General features: G+C 29.8%; 6 protein-coding genes across 7 annotated transcripts; 2 read left to right on the top strand and 4 right to left on the bottom strand.

The window, feature by feature from the left end:
* Positions 1-526: 526 nt before the first annotated feature.
* Positions 527-7630, bottom strand: LOC128958370 (SHC-transforming protein 1-like). Of its 2 annotated transcripts, XM_054304217.1 has the most exons (9): positions 7576-7630; positions 3342-3791; positions 2263-2440; positions 2117-2190; positions 1940-1993; positions 1702-1880; positions 1166-1620; positions 825-1102; positions 527-754 (listed from the first exon to the last, which is right to left on the bottom strand). In XM_054304217.1, the coding sequence occupies exons 2-9, from the start codon at positions 3387-3389 to the stop codon at positions 626-628; spliced, it is 1395 nt and encodes a 464-aa protein (XP_054160192.1). In that variant the 5' UTR covers positions 3390-3791; positions 7576-7630; the 3' UTR covers positions 527-625. The 2 variants fall into 2 exon arrangements, with proteins under 2 accessions (XP_054160192.1, XP_054160191.1); XM_054304216.1 differs by lacking the exon at positions 7576-7630 and having other exon boundaries at positions 3342-4589.
* On the top strand, positions 7580-8597 carry LOC128958397 (cyclin-dependent kinases regulatory subunit-like). Its single transcript, XM_054304245.1, has 2 exons — positions 7580-8092; positions 8175-8597. Exons 1-2 carry the CDS (start codon positions 8034-8036, stop codon positions 8395-8397), a joined length of 282 nt encoding a protein of 93 aa, XP_054160220.1. The 5' UTR covers positions 7580-8033; the 3' UTR covers positions 8398-8597.
* A 114-nt stretch (positions 8598-8711) lies between these two features.
* LOC128958378 (G2/mitotic-specific cyclin-B2-like) lies at positions 8712-10464 on the bottom strand. Its single transcript, XM_054304225.1, has 5 exons — positions 10354-10464; positions 10133-10285; positions 9762-10070; positions 9042-9701; positions 8712-8981 (listed from the first exon to the last, which is right to left on the bottom strand). Exons 1-5 carry the CDS (start codon positions 10381-10383, stop codon positions 8880-8882), a joined length of 1254 nt encoding a protein of 417 aa, XP_054160200.1. The 5' UTR covers positions 10384-10464; the 3' UTR covers positions 8712-8879.
* Positions 10465-10748: 284 nt separating this feature from the next.
* Positions 10749-11456, top strand: LOC128958395 (kxDL motif-containing protein CG10681-like). The gene is made up of 3 exons (XM_054304243.1): positions 10749-11019; positions 11082-11281; positions 11343-11456. The coding sequence occupies exons 1-3, from the start codon at positions 10859-10861 to the stop codon at positions 11420-11422; spliced, it is 441 nt and encodes a 146-aa protein (XP_054160218.1). The 5' UTR covers positions 10749-10858; the 3' UTR covers positions 11423-11456.
* A 1180-nt stretch (positions 11457-12636) lies between these two features.
* Positions 12637-13552, bottom strand: LOC128958387 (transmembrane protein 65-like). Its single transcript, XM_054304235.1, has 2 exons — positions 13031-13552; positions 12637-12949 (listed from the first exon to the last, which is right to left on the bottom strand). Exons 1-2 carry the CDS (start codon positions 13398-13400, stop codon positions 12681-12683), a joined length of 639 nt encoding a protein of 212 aa, XP_054160210.1. The 5' UTR covers positions 13401-13552; the 3' UTR covers positions 12637-12680.
* A 224-nt stretch (positions 13553-13776) lies between these two features.
* LOC128958367 (kinesin-like protein KIF23) lies at positions 13777-16979 on the bottom strand. The gene is made up of 5 exons (XM_054304213.1): positions 16788-16979; positions 16404-16717; positions 14101-16333; positions 13934-14035; positions 13777-13861 (listed from the first exon to the last, which is right to left on the bottom strand). The coding sequence occupies exons 1-5, from the start codon at positions 16796-16798 to the stop codon at positions 13846-13848; spliced, it is 2676 nt and encodes an 891-aa protein (XP_054160188.1). The 5' UTR covers positions 16799-16979; the 3' UTR covers positions 13777-13845.
* Between the last annotated feature and the right edge of the window lie 370 nt (positions 16980-17349).

The raw sequence follows: 17349 nt of genomic DNA, 5'->3' as shown, positions 1-17349 counted from the left end.
AACTTTATAAACAAATGATATAATTGATAAACTTTATAAAAAAGTTTTAAAATTATTTTGATTTTTATGACAATTAATGGTAAATAAAATATTTCATTTATGATAAATCTAGTTTTATAATATCTAAATTGTGGTTGCATTTAATTTTTAATTAGTCATTCATTATATTTAAATGAAACCAACTTTATCAAATAATTTATAATACTTTAAATTGAAATTGGCACTAACTAATATTTGTCTCAATTTGTTAATGTAAGTGAGTCTATCTAAAAACGGTATAATTTTAAAAATTAAATATACTACTGTATATACCAAAATAATTTTTTAAAAACATTCAAAACTCAATATCAAAATAATATATTACTTTTAATTATATTAATTATTAAATTATTTTAAATAATTTGATTAAATTATATATAATTTAACTGTTTTAAAACTGCAATATCGCAACAATTTAATCACTATTACTAAATTTTCTAATATAGACCAAAACTCACTTATTATCAAAATGAGACAAAATGTATGTTTAGGTAATTGTGAGATTCGGACAATAAAAATATACCATAATTTAAAAATTTAATTTTAGAAATATAACAAAAAATAGTCTAAATGTCGGTTTCAGATCTCAACGTTTAACTAATACTGGATTTCTAAGAAGGAGAGCACTTTCCGCTGAGATTATGGGTAAACCATTGTTTCGATGATAATTGATTAGATGGCTAACGCTTTCAAATGTCTTATCTTTTGTTCGTACCTTAAAAAAATAAAAAATAATAATTAGAAATATATTTACAATAGTTATAATTGTTATTTAAAAAACATACCACTCCTTCAGGATCCACAAGTAGTAAGTGTTTCCTAAATCCGCTTTGCATACCAGTTAAGACATACTGTCCAACTGATCCTTGAGATTCTCTCACAAGAAAATCTCCATCTTTTACAACAAGTGTTTCACTTTCTTTACGACTGATAGGTCCGTGAAACCATTCTTCTTGTTCTAATTTACAATTTATTGTACTCTTTGTTGTTGTTGTTGTCGTTTGAGAACAATTTGCTTTTAAAGGGTCTGTCGTTACCTCTGCTAAAGCACTATTGAATGGTTCTGTCAAATGATTATATACTGTATTAATAATTAGTTAAAAACTAAATTGTTTTCATGTCTTACTCATATCAAATGGATCTTTTGCTGTTTGTATCACTGACTCATTATTTGAATTATCTGTTTTATTTTGATTGTTATTATTATTAGAGTCATCAGTGGAACAATTGACATATTGATGATCTACTATTTGGGTGTTTGGATCAATGATGGAGGACTCTGATTGTGTTGTATTGATGTGGTCTTGAATATCAATATTTAAATCAATCAAATTAGGACTGTTTTGTTCGTTTGACTTCTTAATAGCTGTTCTCGGAGCTGCTTGTGGTACTCTTTGAGTACTTGAACAGTCTCTAAGAGATGTTTTAGAGTTTGTTTCAACAGGAGGCACATCAGGTGGTATTTTTCCGGGTAAATCATTATAATAATCGCGTTCATCCAATCTATTTTTACTATCGTTGTCTGTATTAAAATTGTTATTAATTGTATGACACAGACCATTAGGAACAGCACTTTCGAGTCTATAAATAAAAATAAATATATAATTAGAATTAAATATATTTATATATTGTATGAATTAAATATTCAAAAATTTCAAATACATTTCATTGACTGAAGTAGTTCTGGGACTTCGGTTCAAAAATTCTTTAAATCTGAGTTCAAATGCCTGTCCAATAGCAGTGATAACATCATGTGCGAGACCGCCGCCACACTCGAGTACAAAACAAGCTCTACCATACCTGTGATCTTTAGCCACATAAGACACAAAATCTATAGTATCCTAAAAATAAATTTATTAATTAGTATTAATAATAATCAATCTATAAGTTTAACACTTACAGCATCGCCTCTCGAAGCAAACGATATATTTGGCATTTCATGTTTGGCAATAACCTTTCAATAAGAAATTAATAATTTTAATATCATTTTTGATGACATGACATCAATTTATAATATATATAAATATAAATAATATAATTATAATATATATATATAGATATATTGTATATATTATACCTCTCCGGTCTCTATAGTAGTTAAATGCAAGTAAGAGCTGGTTATTACTAGATTGACATCAACGCCGGCAAACTCTATGTGTGGGCAGTAAACAAAAAATTATTAATTAAAATACTTGGATATCAACCCATTATTCCAAGACATACCCATATTGGGGGTGTCGGCTAACATCTTATGAATTCTTTTTTCAGGTCGTCTTTTCTTGTCGGGGGTCTTCAGTCGACCCAATTCACAAACTCTATTAATGCACTCTTTGGCGATTTGGGATCGGGTGTCAAAATCTAGACTTTTCATCGATGTATTGATTCCCAGACATCCGACATACTATTCAATATATATATATATCACATATTAACATAAATTAAATTTATAAAATGTAGATCATATAATTTACTAGTTAGTTAAATATTAAATAGACATCAATATAAAATAATGTATAATTATAGTGATACCTATAATTGAATTAGTATATGTAACAAATTTTGACCTTAACCTAAACCAAACCTAACCAAATTAACTTAATATTGTACTATATATACTGTATAACTATATTATATGTGGTATAACTTATCTTAATGTTATTATTTGTGATATCTGACAAAATGTCAAAATAACAATTTTAAGTTTAATAAATTTTCATATTATTATAACTAATAGCCTATAGTATAATTGATTAGTTTAATAAAGTTTGTTCACACCTTTATTAATAATTAAAAGGGTATTATTTAAACTTAACTGTTTGGCGCCTCATATTACAATTAAATCATTTGTATTCATTATAGTACTGTATTTTAACAAATACATTATATAACATTGACTTATATAAGTTATATACTGTACTACATTATAATGTCTGTCTATATTAAGTTATATCATTATATTAAAATAAAACGATATTTAGAAATAGGAAATAATAGTAAGAAAATTAAGTTAAACTGTTGAATGTGTTTGAAAATGATATCCGCTTTGAGGGGAACTTTAGCCACCAAAAGGATGTAATTTATAATTCATGTTATTTTATGTCATTATCTTAATTTAATTGTGTTATTAGTAATCAGTTTGTCATTTATGTATTATATTTATTAAATGTAAATTATGATAATCAATATAAATGAGTTGTTGCAAACAATTAAGTTTAGTTCAATTAAATTAAATCAAATTAAGTGTTGATATTAATTAGAAAATTATTAATTTATTGAAAATATTATACAGTATATAATCAAACCTTTGTAATATATGACTGATTTGATTTGTTAGTGATTGAAGAAGTCATTGATTTAGTGGGAAGTTTGATATATCTTTGTGAATGAAGAGCCGCTATATGTGTTTCGTTAGACTTTCTGATGGCTTCTCTCTGCAAATGTTCGGTTCCTTTGCTTCGATGAAAACCTAACTTTAAAAGACTTGATTTGGAGGAACTGTTCAATGAATGAGTATTGGATGGAGTGTTGGACACCGGAGTTGAATTCAATAATAGTGAGTGTGGTTTTCGGAAAGTTCGCGGCACAGGAATCGGTAGTTTTATGTTATCACGGGTTGGGATTTGTGGTGACGACAACTCACTTTTGGCCAAATTTTTCAGTTTATATTCAACTGTAGAACTGTTTGTTGAGATAACTGATTGATTGTGATTTAATCCCTTAATATGGTTTGTATGTTGTGTTTGTTGGTCCTCCTGTTTTATAAAGAGGTGACTGTAGTCATAGTCATCATCTTTTAATGAAGAATAAGGAAATGGGAAACAAGAGAGCATTGTTTGACAGTTGGCATCCAATCATCAAATCACTCAACACTTAATCACTGTGGAGGACATCCGAGTTGACCATTCAAACAATCAATTCAAATAAATACAAAGTTATACTAAATATCCAAATAAGAAAATGATAGTAATGTCGATGTATTTGGTAGTGATATTTGGTTAGTGTTGGTGTCGATGTGTGGATGCAGTTATGTTAGTCATGTCATTGATGGAGTTGGCAGTCATACCACTCATACTACTACTAATACTACACATTTGTATCGCCCATTCAAATGTATAATCTCTTATCAATGAGATGTTGGGCTGAAAGGCGCGGGCGTTCACTATATGTATGAGTATATGACATCAAATACTACGGTATGCGTGGGTTTCATATATATAGTATACACACACACAGTATATAGTGAACCACTAGTACAGAGCACCGGATGTTATATATAAATATTATTAATCAATGAAATAAGCATTAATTTACTCAATGAAACCTTCAACTAATTCATCAATGAATTTGACCGTATATTTGAGTAATTTATTAAAAACTATTTGAAAATAAAAAGACAAAACAAGTTGAGAGTAATCCTTAGTGAATGAGTTGAGACACAAACACTGGTGTAATGGTTAGGATTAGTATAAATTGGTATGAATTGAGGCACTGTTAGTATGTTTCACATGTGAAGCCTAACATCAAACTAACAGCTATACGATGCTTACAAAGCCTTCAGTAATACTCGATGTGAATGAATGAGTGCTTTAGTTGTGGGGAACGCCTCCATATAGTGTACGTAAATGCAGAGGAAATACATGTTAGCACAGCCACTACAGGCACAGCCATCAGTGCATACAATCATCAACAACAAGCACTACAGACAACTAACTAAACCAATTGAGGGGACGCTACAGGAAGCGTCATTGCCCGGGGCTTATGTCGACTTGAATACAACACACACAGAGCACTGGATCCCTGTCCCGCTCCCTCTCCCTCTCTCCGCTCTATTATCCATTGCTAATGTATTGCCTCTACTATTTAGTCCCCCTCTCGCTCTCATTCACACTAAGTCTCTATAAATGGTTTGAATCACATATCGAGGCAATAGATTGTACCAACTATTTGACTATTTTTACTATTTTATACATATTTACTCTATTTATACCTATATATTAACCAAAGTCTATCACTTTTTATAAATTTCAATATATATTCAATAAAATACAGCATATATTGTAAATAGTGATACATTTATGTCGTTTTCCATTAGATTGAATATATATATATATATATATAGAGAGAGAGAGAGAGAGAGAGAGAGAGCTCACGTGAACGGCTAACATATAAAAGACATTTAAATGTTTGAATGTTTGATAATTGTCTCAATTGTGTGATTGTATACCTCAATGATGTATTAGGCAATTCATACACAAAAGTCAACATTGAATGAGATGTTATTATTAGAAACGCATTATTATTACTATAGTATTGTAGTAGTGGTTGTTGTGATTTAGTGCCCAATGAATCACTATATCGACCAAAAGTCTAAGGAAGAGAGTGGGAGAGTGGGTGAGGAAATGAGAAACAGGGAGAGGGAGACAACTATAAGGCAGAGGGGGAGACATAGGATTAGATCAACAGCTCTGATACCAAGTCGTGGTCCAAATGTTGGCAAATGCCAAACAAGAGACTCACTTCCAACAGATGGTCGACTACTTCAATACCATTACAGCCAGTGATTCAACTCACGAGTCGACCCAAACCTATGACCACTTAATATAATATAAGCAATAATATCGTCACGAGTTCTATATAACAATCCTTTATGTATTCAAAAAAGTTAGTTAAATGTTTTGAATTAAAATTAATGAAATTAACATTAGATGAGACAAATGGCCACTAATTTTCATATTTAACTTAATATTTAAACAACGCTTCAGTGAACAGACATACAGTCAATTTATGTTTGAATTTTGGATATACACTATATTATACAGTACTGTATGTATGTATATGTGTGGACAAGTAGCTGAACGGGAAGGCAGTCAATCTGAATGTCATTCTGAATGCTTTGCTCTGAGCACCGGTGCCTCAATTCTCCTCTCACATCCTCTATAAATAAATGTAAAAATGACCCAAAATTTCATACAGTATTGGTTTAAATGTAATGTATTGATAATTATTGTATAAAAACTTACTAATAGTATGTACCGTAAGTAAAATATTTGGTCTCATTAAACATTATATAATTTCAATTCGTATTATAGACATATAGAGTATCAATTATTAATATCGTTAATTTAAATAATAAAATAAAATAAATATTTTAATCTTGTATTTCATAAAATTGCCTAAAGTTTTAGATAAAAATACATGTACTAATAATGTGGTTAAATTTATTATAATAAATACATGACAAATTTCAAAATAAAATTCTAAAACTTTTTATTTAAATTTCTAATAAAAACTTAATTGTCCAGCAAATACTAGACGTTTAACAACTCTAATTAATTATCAATTTTTGATATCAATTTGAAACATATTAGTAACTTTAGTTACTATTACATGTAATTTTAGATCATATAAAATAGTATAAAAATTGTTGAAAGACAACATTATGTCTAAACGAGTCTTAAGTTTATTAGTTTAATAACATTTTAATTTCACTAATCAAAGAATATTAGATTTAATACATAGGATATATTTAATCAAAACAACAAAACATGAAAATCTAAAAAATGTGTTTATTTTATTAAATATCATAACTTATGATTAGCTGAAAACCAGAGATAAAACTACTGTATCTTAAAATGAATGCTTTTTTACATTAGATATAATTACCGCATATACTGTACAGTCTGTACTACATTAACATAAATTAAATATACAGTATATTTATAATCATCAAACATTTGCTAATAATATTATTGTATTAAATAGATATATAATTTATAATATTCAAACTTATAAAAATAAAACAATAATTTTTTTATGCAAAAAAAGTAATTAATGTATTATTATATAAAAGATAAATTTTTATCAATAGTGAATATTATATAATTAAAATACTGTATTTAAATTTATGACATATTATGCTAAAATATAAGACAATTGAAGTGTTGACAGTGAATACAAACAATTATATAATACAGTAATATATTATATATTATTTGAATGAAACTTTTAAAGACAATTCATATTAAATGAGTTGATAGTTGTAATGCCAATGAATGATAAGTATATTGATTGGCAATAAAGTTGTTTTTTGACTTAATATAAATTATAAAAAACTTTTTTATAAGTAATACTCAATACTTGTTTGATTACAATTTGCAAACCTGCTATCATTGCTGTCATTATTATCATTGGTATTGATAGCTATGGGCAACATTGGTCTCAATGGTTTCACCATTTGCTTCAAACATACCATTCCTTACACAACAACCACTTCAACCACTTTTCTATACACACTATCAGACACTTGACTATAGGTTCAAGTAATGCATCACTAATGCCATCACTTGTAGCCATATATCAACTCAAACATCAACTAAACCAATACTTTGGTAAATCAATTAAATAGCAATCAATAATTGATTGGTGATAAAGATGATCATCACAGACATTGGTCATCACTATACCATGCAATCAATGGCATCAATGATGACAATCAAAAGACAACAGCATAACAAATAATAACAAATGCAAACTTACCCGACAAATGGTCCAGACATGCAAATTAATGGTCAGTGGCCGAAGTGGACAGTCGTGTCAATGGCAGACATATAGAGCCGATGATGTGGTCAGTGTAATGGCGGTCATCCTAAGTGTCAAAATATGGATCAATTGTTTATCTTTTATTATATTACTTAATGACAACACAATTGTTATGCTATTGACTGCTGTTTTCATTGAGACAATACACTGAGCGCACACCTCTACTAACAACAACAGTGAGTGCAGTGAACATCCCTATCAACTATGCAATGTGTGGTCCAATGGCGCCAAACGTTAGTTTGCATTCAAAGCATTGATTGGCGCATAAAATACAGTCATTTCTGTAAATACGTTAGTGTTTAGTGTTTGTCACACATATCACACCATTTGATCCAATTTTGACCACAATTTCACCTCTAATATCACATTTGTGGCTAACAGTCATCAACATTAAGATGTCACACAAAAACATTTATTATTCGGATAAATATTACGATGAAAAGTTTGAATATAGGTTTGTATGCATTGATATTAACATTGATATCATCTATTGTCATGTCTTTGAATGGTATACTGATGTGAATTATCTTTTAAAGACACGTTGTTCTGCCTAAAGATATCTCCAAATTGGTACCGAAGACTCATCTTATGTCTGAAGCTGAATGGAGAGGACTGGGTGTCCAACAAAGCCAGGGATGGATACATTATATGATTCACGAACCCGAACCACATATTCTACTATTTAGACGACCGGTCACTCTAACGGGTCCACCGCCGTCACAGGTGGAACAGTTCAGGGCTGAGCTCAATGAACAGTGAATGAGTCGACTGTTGATACAGTTGTTTGAAGACAATCGGCGGTCATCTCATTGATCGATGTTTGCATTCAAAACAATTACAATCTAAATGTTATTTTTATTATTATTTGCACTTAATATTCATTTCTATCTATTTTGTGTACATATTGTATCAGTTGTTCAATAAAATGCTATTTTTGTTTAATTTGCAGAAATTTAAGTCAAGTCTAAGTAAAAGTCAGTTTATCGATATTTTAATACATTTATTCACTATTTAAATATAATTATGCATACATTTGGTAATTATTTTATAAATATAAATATATAATTACCGCTAATAAAAAAAATACAAATATAAAAAATTTTTTGTTTAGATATTAAACACATGAATATATAATTATAATGAAATATTTTATTCAAATTTGTATATAATTAAAAACTTGAGTTTAATTAAGACTAAGAAATATAATAAAAAATGAAAATAAAATCTTAAGAGAATCGCAATTATGGCTCAATTGCCGCGATTTCATCAATGATTGGTGACTTGAGTTGAGGGATACGCGATATTTCCATTAATTTAGTGGACGAGTACTTTTGGCGACAGTTCTTAATATCAAATAATACCTTATTATTAGACAATTTATAATTTTTAAATCATATAAATACCTGAAACTTTGATTTTTCCGACTTTAGTATAACTTTACAAACTCGTGAAGCAAACGACATAAGCTGTTGTTCGCTATAATTGCTATAATATGCCAGAGTTGGCGTCCATTTCTCTGACAAATCGTTAGTCTCGGCCAGAATACGGAGAGTCACGTAAAGAACAGTTGCCGCCAAAAGAGATGGACGCCAGTGGGCGCACTCATACTCAACGAGTGTCAATTCCATCAAATATTTAGCCACACAATGAATACGAGAGTCGGCGTACGCGGCCTTAGAATTGCGACGCAAGAAGTGGATGGGTAGGGGACGACCCAACTCGAAGTTTAGTGACCTAAGTATAGCCAATTCCATCTTTATTATGTCTCTCTTCTGATACAATTTGTCGCATATCATCACAAAGTCTTTAATGTCTGGCGGATATATCTCTTCAAACTTGGAAGCGATGTAGAAGGCGGTCACTCCAACCAATTGAATCTTATCTTTGCTAATAACTTCTTTCATGAAGAAGCGGTCCATTATTGAAATACCCAAATATAAAGTTTCTGGAAGTAATTTGAACTGATGGTGAACATTGATCAACCAATCAACAAGAACTGCTCGCATACGAGGAGTCATCTCCTTCTGAATCGATAAGAAGTTCGGACTAACGAACTGTTCCTTCTGTTAGTTTTAAAACAACTCACTATTAGTTTTAAAAGTTAAATATTACTTAAAACTTACCTCAAGTCGTCTCAAATAATTATAGATATCATTGACATAACTATATGTCAGAAAAACGTTAGACTCGTCATTGGCATCAATGTCCTCAACATTATCGGGCAAACATTGAGAAGAAAAGCCTATTTCTTGATCTTCAATATTAACTTCGGGCTCAACCTTAGCTTTTGTCTTCTTGTTAGCGTTTATTTGACTCTTTTTCATGACATCTATAGGAATCCGTGATTTAGCCAACGCTTTGTTTTCCTCTGCATTCTCATCGTTGACTGAAGTTTTGCTCGACTTTGTATGTCTTGACACACGAGTCGTTGTCTTTAAAACAATTAAACAAATCAGTTAAACAAAAGATATTTTATCACTTAAAAGCTAATTACCTGTTTGTTAATCGCTTTGTTTGATCGCTGATTGGTCTCACCGATGGCCCGATTTTGGCGCAAAGAGACGGCCAGCGGAACTCGTTTTGAGTTCAATGCAAGTGTAGTCCGACTCTTGAGTCCAACGAGTTTTCCGCCGATACCAACACCTGACTAATCATTTTAAACCAAATCATTAGTCAAATATAATCATAATTAATAATAATTAACAAATGTCTCACCGTTTGTCGATTTTCTCCAATGTTTGACATTATATATGATGTCTTAATATTAATTAATTGAAAGATCAGTCAAAAAATGATTTAATGATTAAATAATTTAGTGATTGAGTTAATTGAAGTTAAATTGAGATATGATTTAAATATCAATTTATAGAGTAATTCATTAAGTGTTGTGTTTCTAACAATTGAATATTCAATACAACAATCAAACAGTCAGTCAATCAGTCAGTCATACAATGCATTGACCGTTGAATTGTAAATCAATTGCACTTTAAATTTAAAATTCAATTCAATCTAACATTTGATTGGCTCTCAGTTTAAAAGTCATTGAGTCATGCGTTCAACTCACTAATAGTTGTGTTTTACACTAGTATTGAGTTTAATGTATAAAATAGTTTAATAATAATAATAATAATAATGAGTCAAATGTTTAGAATAAGTTGAGTTTATTTTATAATTATTGAATCAATTAATTGAATGTCAATTGAATGCCAATTGTGTGTCAATGAGTGCAACGAGTGATCGCTTAACAGATGACTCAACAGAGTCTATACAAAGACAGTCATCCGATAAGTGTACCAAAAGTGGTGACACTTTCATCCATTTAGTGTCTAATTTGGTTGAAGACAATCACGTTATGACTATTAATGATTCACAGATTAATATGTTGTCAATTGAATCCATGAATTGGTCACAAAATAATTGTTTTTTTTAAATTTGATGAATAGGTTATCGCGTTTTGAGAAAACCAACGAAATGTTAGTCAATTGTAATGCTTTGGCAGTCATTAGGTTTGAATCAGCAAATCGTGATCTCAAGAGATATACACAACAATTAGTTGATCTCCAGAAAGACTTGGATTCAGTGTTTCACAGAATAAAGTTTCTTAAACTCAAACTAACTCAACAATATTCACAAGCGTTTAAAGGTTTGATTCATCAATTGATTTGTCTTTTAGTTATAATTTCTAAAGTCTTGTGATGTCATAGATTGTGGTAATGTTTTCAATCCATTCAATGAGGAAGAAGAAGAGATTAACGAAGACTTGAAAGATCTTAGTATTAATTAATGTCTGATATTTTGTTAACAGAAATCCAATTGTTTTGATTATAAAGTAGTTTTAATAATAAATTAATTTAATATTAAATTACCGTTAATTTGATAAAACATTTCCATATAATTAATATTTATTTAAATTTTATTTTGTTATTAACTTCATTGTAAATATATCATTAAAATCATAGTCAATATTACATTTTATTAGTAAAATTAAATAAATAAATAAACAATTGTTAACTGATATGATAAATAAGTTAATTATTTGTGCTAAAGTTGTATTAATTACACTACTAATTATATTAACTAATACAGGTAATGCCTATATTATATAATATAGGCTATAGTTTTATTATTATTAGTAATTACCGTAAAGTAATTATTACTGTAATATTATTTAATAAATTTCAATAAAATGGCTAAATCACATTAAATTACATTATGCATATAATTAACAGCAATCTTACACAATTTTTTTTAATAATTTTAAGCGAATTATTAAATAATTGACAAATTGAAAAATGATGATAAAATTATTCAGATAATTATTATATCTTTTAAATTACCGGTAAGTATATTTTAAATAAACAAATGTTATATTTTAAAATTTAAAAAAAAGATAAATATACTGGTAATATTTTTTAATGCAATATTTGTGCTTAAATTTACGGTAATATAAATATATGATAAAAATTAACTGCCTTTAGATGAACTCACTATAAAATATATGTAATTTTTAACAAGTTTACGATAATTGATTAAATGATTAATTGCTTCGTACCGTAAGTTTGTAAAATTGCATTAAAAAAGTGTTAAGTAATTTGATAATAAAATATGACAACTTTGTTAATCCTAATAAAGTCATATTAAATCAATGATAATTTCATATAAAAGTGACCACATTTTTGAAATAGTGCTCAATTATTGGACATTTAACACAACAAGGTGTCAATTACTATCATATATTTAATATATAAATCTATATAAAATATATATGATATTCAAAATCTTAACCAACTGTGTCTGTAAGTGACTGTAAAATAATTGACAAATTAAGTCAAATAATTATTAATTTTTAATAATAATATGAATTCATAATATAAGGCAATTAGAATAAAATGAACTAAAAATTATATTAAATTAATATTTTGGTTTAAAAGCTATATTATAACAATTTCTAATAAAATTAGCTAATAATGATAATAAACTAATTACGTTAATACATGTAGTGTTAATTTATTGAAATAAATTGAAAATTTAATAAATAATAATTAACGCGACTTATTATCACCGGATTTATCGGCTTTTGTCGGTAAAAACAATAGCGGAAACATTCCTATAATACAACCCAATGTAATACCGAAAGCTCTGCCCAACTGTATTGACCATCGGGTGCGAGTCATCTGCAGCTGAGCTAATGAAAGATCTGGCGATTTAACACCAATTCTTGTGGCTAACTGTTCCACATAATAAGCTGATCCAATGCCGGCAATGTCTGACAGAGCGTTGCCAAGCCCTGCGGCGGCCATTGTTGAGATTCCTGACCATAAATAGACATTCAATACATACAATATATGGTATATCTATATATAAAATAAATTTTATTTCTAACAGACAATACCTAATGTCACACCAATAGTGGCGTCAATATAGTCGCCGGCAATAATCATAATGAGATTATCTAAAAAACCAAATCCTATGAATGGCAGCGATTGATTGAAAAAGACTTTTCTCAGTTCTTGAAATGAAGGATAAGTGACACAATTGTTGTCGCTATTAGTGTCTTGTTTGACATTTTGCTGCAATCTATGCAACTCGTCGTACAAGAACTGTCTTTCTTGTGGCGCCAATAATGCTATGAAATCTCTGACCCGATCCCTGTCCGACAAAAACGATCGGGTCGTCTGTCGGTAATTTAAATGACGATTTTGTATTGCTTTTACTCCATATCTTATACAATGAGTTGGTCTCAAATTTCTTAATATAATCATTATTTGGTTAACATTTATGAGTGATGTCAATGTATAAGAAACCAATATATTTGTCTCATAATTGATTCACTAATGAAATAACAATTAATGTCTTCAATCAAATCAATTGCAATAAAATTATCATTTGTTTGACTTTTAAAGATATTTATGTATTGTACGCATGTTTGCAATCAATTGTTATATAACTTATGCAATACTTAGCCATAAAATTTTAATGCATTTATTTTTCCACATAATTTAAATTTAACACAACATTATAGTGTTTATTATTGATTCAACCGTAAAAATTAATTAAAATCAATTGAAATATTTTATTCAATATATATATATTATATTTATAAGAAAAAGTATTACAGATAAGTAGACAAAAAGTGAATAAAAAAATATTTCCAAAAATTATAAAATAAGTAATATTTAAATATGAATACATAATTTAGAAAAAATATTAATGACGGCTTCGTCTAAAATTCAAAATAAAATTTAAAAAATTATTTAGTAAATTAAAAAATTATTTATTTTAAACAATGACTTACTTTGAGATACCGATAGGTGGGTTGTGGACATCAGCTTCTGTTATGACTTGGTTTATAGGCAATTGTGGTGACAAAAGTCGAGTGTCACTAACTGTTCGCTTTCTAAAAATAAAATAATAAATAAAACAAAAAATTGCTAAAATTAAGACAATTAAATGACAGTAAACCTGGCTCCGGGAGGAGAACTCTGTTTTAGAGTCTCGATATCATTGAAGATAACTTGTGCGCCGCCAGTGCTCGACGGAATTACCTCTCCTTTGAATACTTGTGTTTCGACCTCTCCATCACAGTTTGCCTCGTGATGTGTCAATGCATACTTCGAGGCATCTCTAAGAATATCTGATGATTTCAATTTAGAAACAGATTTTCTATTTTTGATATGAGGCTGAAGAACAGTTCCCAATTCAATAGTACCGGGAGGTCTGTGATCTATCCATTTTTCATTACCAGTCGATAGTGAGCGTCGGTGTCTTGGATTTACAACAGGAGGTTTATGTAATGAAGTACCGTCTCCTCCAACACTGGTTAGCGTTTGAGGAGTGTTGGAACCAATATATGGTGATCCATATGCGTGTAAATCGTATTCAGTCTTTGATCGTTTCGTTTGTTGAGGTGTTTGAGTACTGGCCTGACTATCGATACCATTTGAGTGAACATTTGGTGCGTTAGACGGTTTAAAGGCTGAGTAAAATTCACGATTAAAATAGTCTCTGAAATAATCAATATCTAAGTCGGAGTTCAATATTTCTTTAGCCAAATTCATCTTATTTTTATCAATCATTTTCTGTCTTTCAGTTTTTCTTTGCATTTCTGTAATCACGTGTTCAAAGACATCTTTAAGTCTTTGTCTTTCTGATTCCAATCTCTGTTTCCATACGGTTTTGATTGTCTTTTCATTTTCTTCTAATGCAAATACTTCTTGAGATTTGTCATTAAAATTTTGTCGTAACATTTGGTTTTCCTTCTGCAAGTCTGATATCTTTTTCTTGTAGATATCATCTGATCTTTCTTTATGAACCAATTTGTTCTCCATCTCTTTGATCTGTCCCTCTCTGGCTGTTAAATCCATTTCAATAGTAGCGACCCGTTGTTTAAGAAACATATTCTCATTCTCCATAGCGGCAACTCTTTGTCTAACAATCAGTTGATTTTGTTTGAGTTTTTCGTACGTTTCGTCCTTATTTCTCTGTCTTTGTTGAAGGCATTCAATCCATTGGGGATAAACTGAATCATCTTCAGGATCTTCAAGAAAACATGTGGGAAAAGCTGGTCCAATAATATTAATTGCGGCCAAGTTTACAGAGCCTATGTTATCGCATAATTTGGGATACGTTTGTCTAATATTAAATCGATTCATTGCTTTATTTATCATCACTTCTTGTGATGTTTCGGCAAATTTCATAACATGAAGAGTCTCATCGTATTCAGAAGCCGATGGATTCACACAAATAACCATTTTGACAGTTCCTTCGCCTTCAAAGTAACTCTTAAACAGATGTGTCAATTTGTTGTCTCGATAAGGAACTACTTTATTTGCACCAGTAGTTTGATTCTCTCTTAAGATATCAATACAGTTCCTTAAACCCATTAATGAGTTGTTAATATTACCGGCTTCACGAAGTCTATCGCCTGTATTTTTTGTCCTAATTGTCCGCTCACTACCGGCCAAATCAACAATAGATAACTGACTAATGGTTAGAAAGCGATTATCTTGAAGCACTTCAGCACCATTAGCATCGAGAGGCGCCTGAACCACACGAATAGTAAACACACTATGAGAACGACTGGACTCAGTATTAAGATTTGTGTGAGCAATACGTCGCCGGCGGACACCTTTGATAAACAATTCAAACGCTTCGTTAGCACTTTTGACCTCAACTTCAGTACCGGTGTGGACATAAACTCGACGTCTCGAATCTTCACGTAATACTTTAGACTGTGGCTGACGTGTGTTTAATACCGAATCAATTTTTTCATCCAACAAATCGTAGATATAATTGTTATAAATTTCGACATAAGAAATAAAAATTGCGTAATGATTATCACAACAAATGTCTTCAATAACTTTTGATTCAATAAGTCGTTGTTCCCATTCTTCGTTATTCTCTTTCTTTTTGGCCGATCGTGGAGTACGTGAAGGCGTAGAATAAGTGGGCGCTGAGGGTGTCTTAAATACTTTATTCTCTCGTTGGGCTTGAAGTATGGCATCGGGAGAGGACTGAATGGTAAAGTAGTTGGAGTCCGACGGTTTGAAAACATATTTACGGCTTTGGATATTGTTATTAATCAGTGTATTAAACAAAACATCTAAAGAACGGGGAAGTATTCCCGGCTCTTCTGGTGTGCCAACTATTGTATAGGTCTTTCCCGAAGAAGTTATTCCATATGTAAATAAAAGACCTGAAAAGACAAACATTAGAAACAATAAATTATTATATTTTTAACAAAAGTTGTAAAAAGTTCAACAAACCATTCTTGCCGTTAACCAAATCGGTAACTAAAGGAAAAGCTATGTTTTCAAAGACATCCTTTTGATTGGTATTATCAGTAAAAACGTGTTTGAATTTAAAGAAAAGTTCGGATCGTTGGACGCCATTTGGTGGCCGCACTCTAATGATGTGGTTATTATTAGCCACTTTCTCGATCACAATGTCATCGGTATAAACATTAACGGGTCGTAATCTGCAAAACACTTCGACCGGCTCTTTGTTGGACACATTGTTTGGATTCGGAGGTTTGGGTCGAGTCGGAGGTCCAGACTTCTTGAATGGGGTTTTAGGCCGACTGTCAAAAACAGACATATTATATGATTAGTTAATTTAAATTTATCAATCAATTTGACTAAATGTCTTACATTGGGGCCATCGATGGTCAATACAGATGAATGAAATAAGTATAACAAGTAATTAATAATTAAATTAATCAATAAATCGTTTGATAATAAAAATGATTAAAACAATTGATTTCAATGAATGAGTGAATCGTTTCAAACGTCTAATCGTTTGTTTGCGCTCTTAGTTTGCAACGGAAAACACACAACCAATCAAATCATAGCATTCAATATATTTCAATCATTCATATATAACGTTAGGATTATTATAATATTTTCAGTTGAAATTATTTATATTTTATACAATGTATTACAAAATGTATTACACATTAACTATAAGTTTGCATATATTTATAAATCATATGATATTAATAAATAAATAATAGTATACTAACTGTAATATTGAGAGCAATAAAGTATTTTCGACTAAACATCTATGCATTTAATTGAACTGTAATTGTGTTTAAATCATTAATTAATTAATTAATTATATTTTGATTAACAATGAAATTGTTAGCAATCATTGTATTTGATTTTAATAACCAAAGTTTGAATATTAATGATTTTAGATATTTATTTCAATTAT

Source organism: Oppia nitens, unplaced genomic scaffold (genome assembly GCF_028296485.1).
Source record: "Oppia nitens isolate AA-2021 unplaced genomic scaffold, nextdenovo-longstitch-racon4-pilon3 scaffold3_pilon_pilon_pilon, whole genome shotgun sequence".
Taxonomy (NCBI): Eukaryota; Metazoa; Arthropoda; class Arachnida; order Sarcoptiformes; family Oppiidae; genus Oppia; species Oppia nitens.
Note: the sequence above shows the minus strand (reverse complement) of the source record. Positions and strands in the feature narration are given on the sequence as shown.

Excerpts from the sequence above, each read along its gene's own strand:
- LOC128958397 (XM_054304245.1), top strand. The coding sequence starts at position 8,034 with ATGTCACACAAAAACATTTATTATTCGGATAAATATTACGATGAAAAG. Across the intron at positions 8,093-8,174 it reads GATGAAAAGTTTGAATATAG|ACACGTTGTTCTGCCTAAAG; the intron begins GTTTGTATGCAT and ends TATCTTTTAAAG.
- LOC128958370 (XM_054304216.1), bottom strand. The coding sequence starts at position 3,869 with ATGCTCTCTTGTTTCCCATTTCCTTATTCTTCATTAAAAGATGATGAC. Across the intron at positions 1,994-2,116 it reads CTACTATAGAGACCGGAGAG|GTTATTGCCAAACATGAAAT; the intron begins GTATAATATATA and ends TCTTATTGAAAG. Across the intron at positions 1,103-1,165 it reads AAAAGATCCATTTGATATGA|AACCATTCAATAGTGCTTTA; the intron begins GTAAGACATGAA and ends ATCATTTGACAG.
- LOC128958395 (XM_054304243.1), top strand. The coding sequence starts at position 10,859 with ATGAGTGCAACGAGTGATCGCTTAACAGATGACTCAACAGAGTCTATA. Across the intron at positions 11,020-11,081 it reads AATGATTCACAGATTAATAT|GTTATCGCGTTTTGAGAAAA; the intron begins GTTGTCAATTGA and ends TTTGATGAATAG. Across the intron at positions 11,282-11,342 it reads ATATTCACAAGCGTTTAAAG|ATTGTGGTAATGTTTTCAAT; the intron begins GTTTGATTCATC and ends GTGATGTCATAG.
- LOC128958378 (XM_054304225.1), bottom strand. The coding sequence starts at position 10,383 with ATGTCAAACATTGGAGAAAATCGACAAACG. Across the intron at positions 10,071-10,132 it reads ACAAAGCGATTAACAAACAG|ACAACGACTCGTGTGTCAAG; the intron begins GTAATTAGCTTT and ends ATTGTTTTAAAG. Across the intron at positions 9,702-9,761 it reads ATTATTTGAGACGACTTGAG|AAGGAACAGTTCGTTAGTCC; the intron begins GTAAGTTTTAAG and ends TAAAACTAACAG.
- LOC128958367 (XM_054304213.1), bottom strand. Across the intron at positions 16,334-16,403 it reads TTTGGTTAACGGCAAGAATG|GTCTTTTATTTACATATGGA; the intron begins GTTTGTTGAACT and ends TTGTCTTTTCAG. Across the intron at positions 14,036-14,100 it reads AGTTCTCCTCCCGGAGCCAG|AAAGCGAACAGTTAGTGACA; the intron begins GTTTACTGTCAT and ends TTTTATTTTTAG.
- LOC128958387 (XM_054304235.1), bottom strand. The coding sequence starts at position 13,400 with ATGATTATATTAAGAAATTTGAGACCAACTCATTGTATAAGATATGGA. Across the intron at positions 12,950-13,030 it reads CACTATTGGTGTGACATTAG|GAATCTCAACAATGGCCGCC; the intron begins GTATTGTCTGTT and ends ATTTATGGTCAG.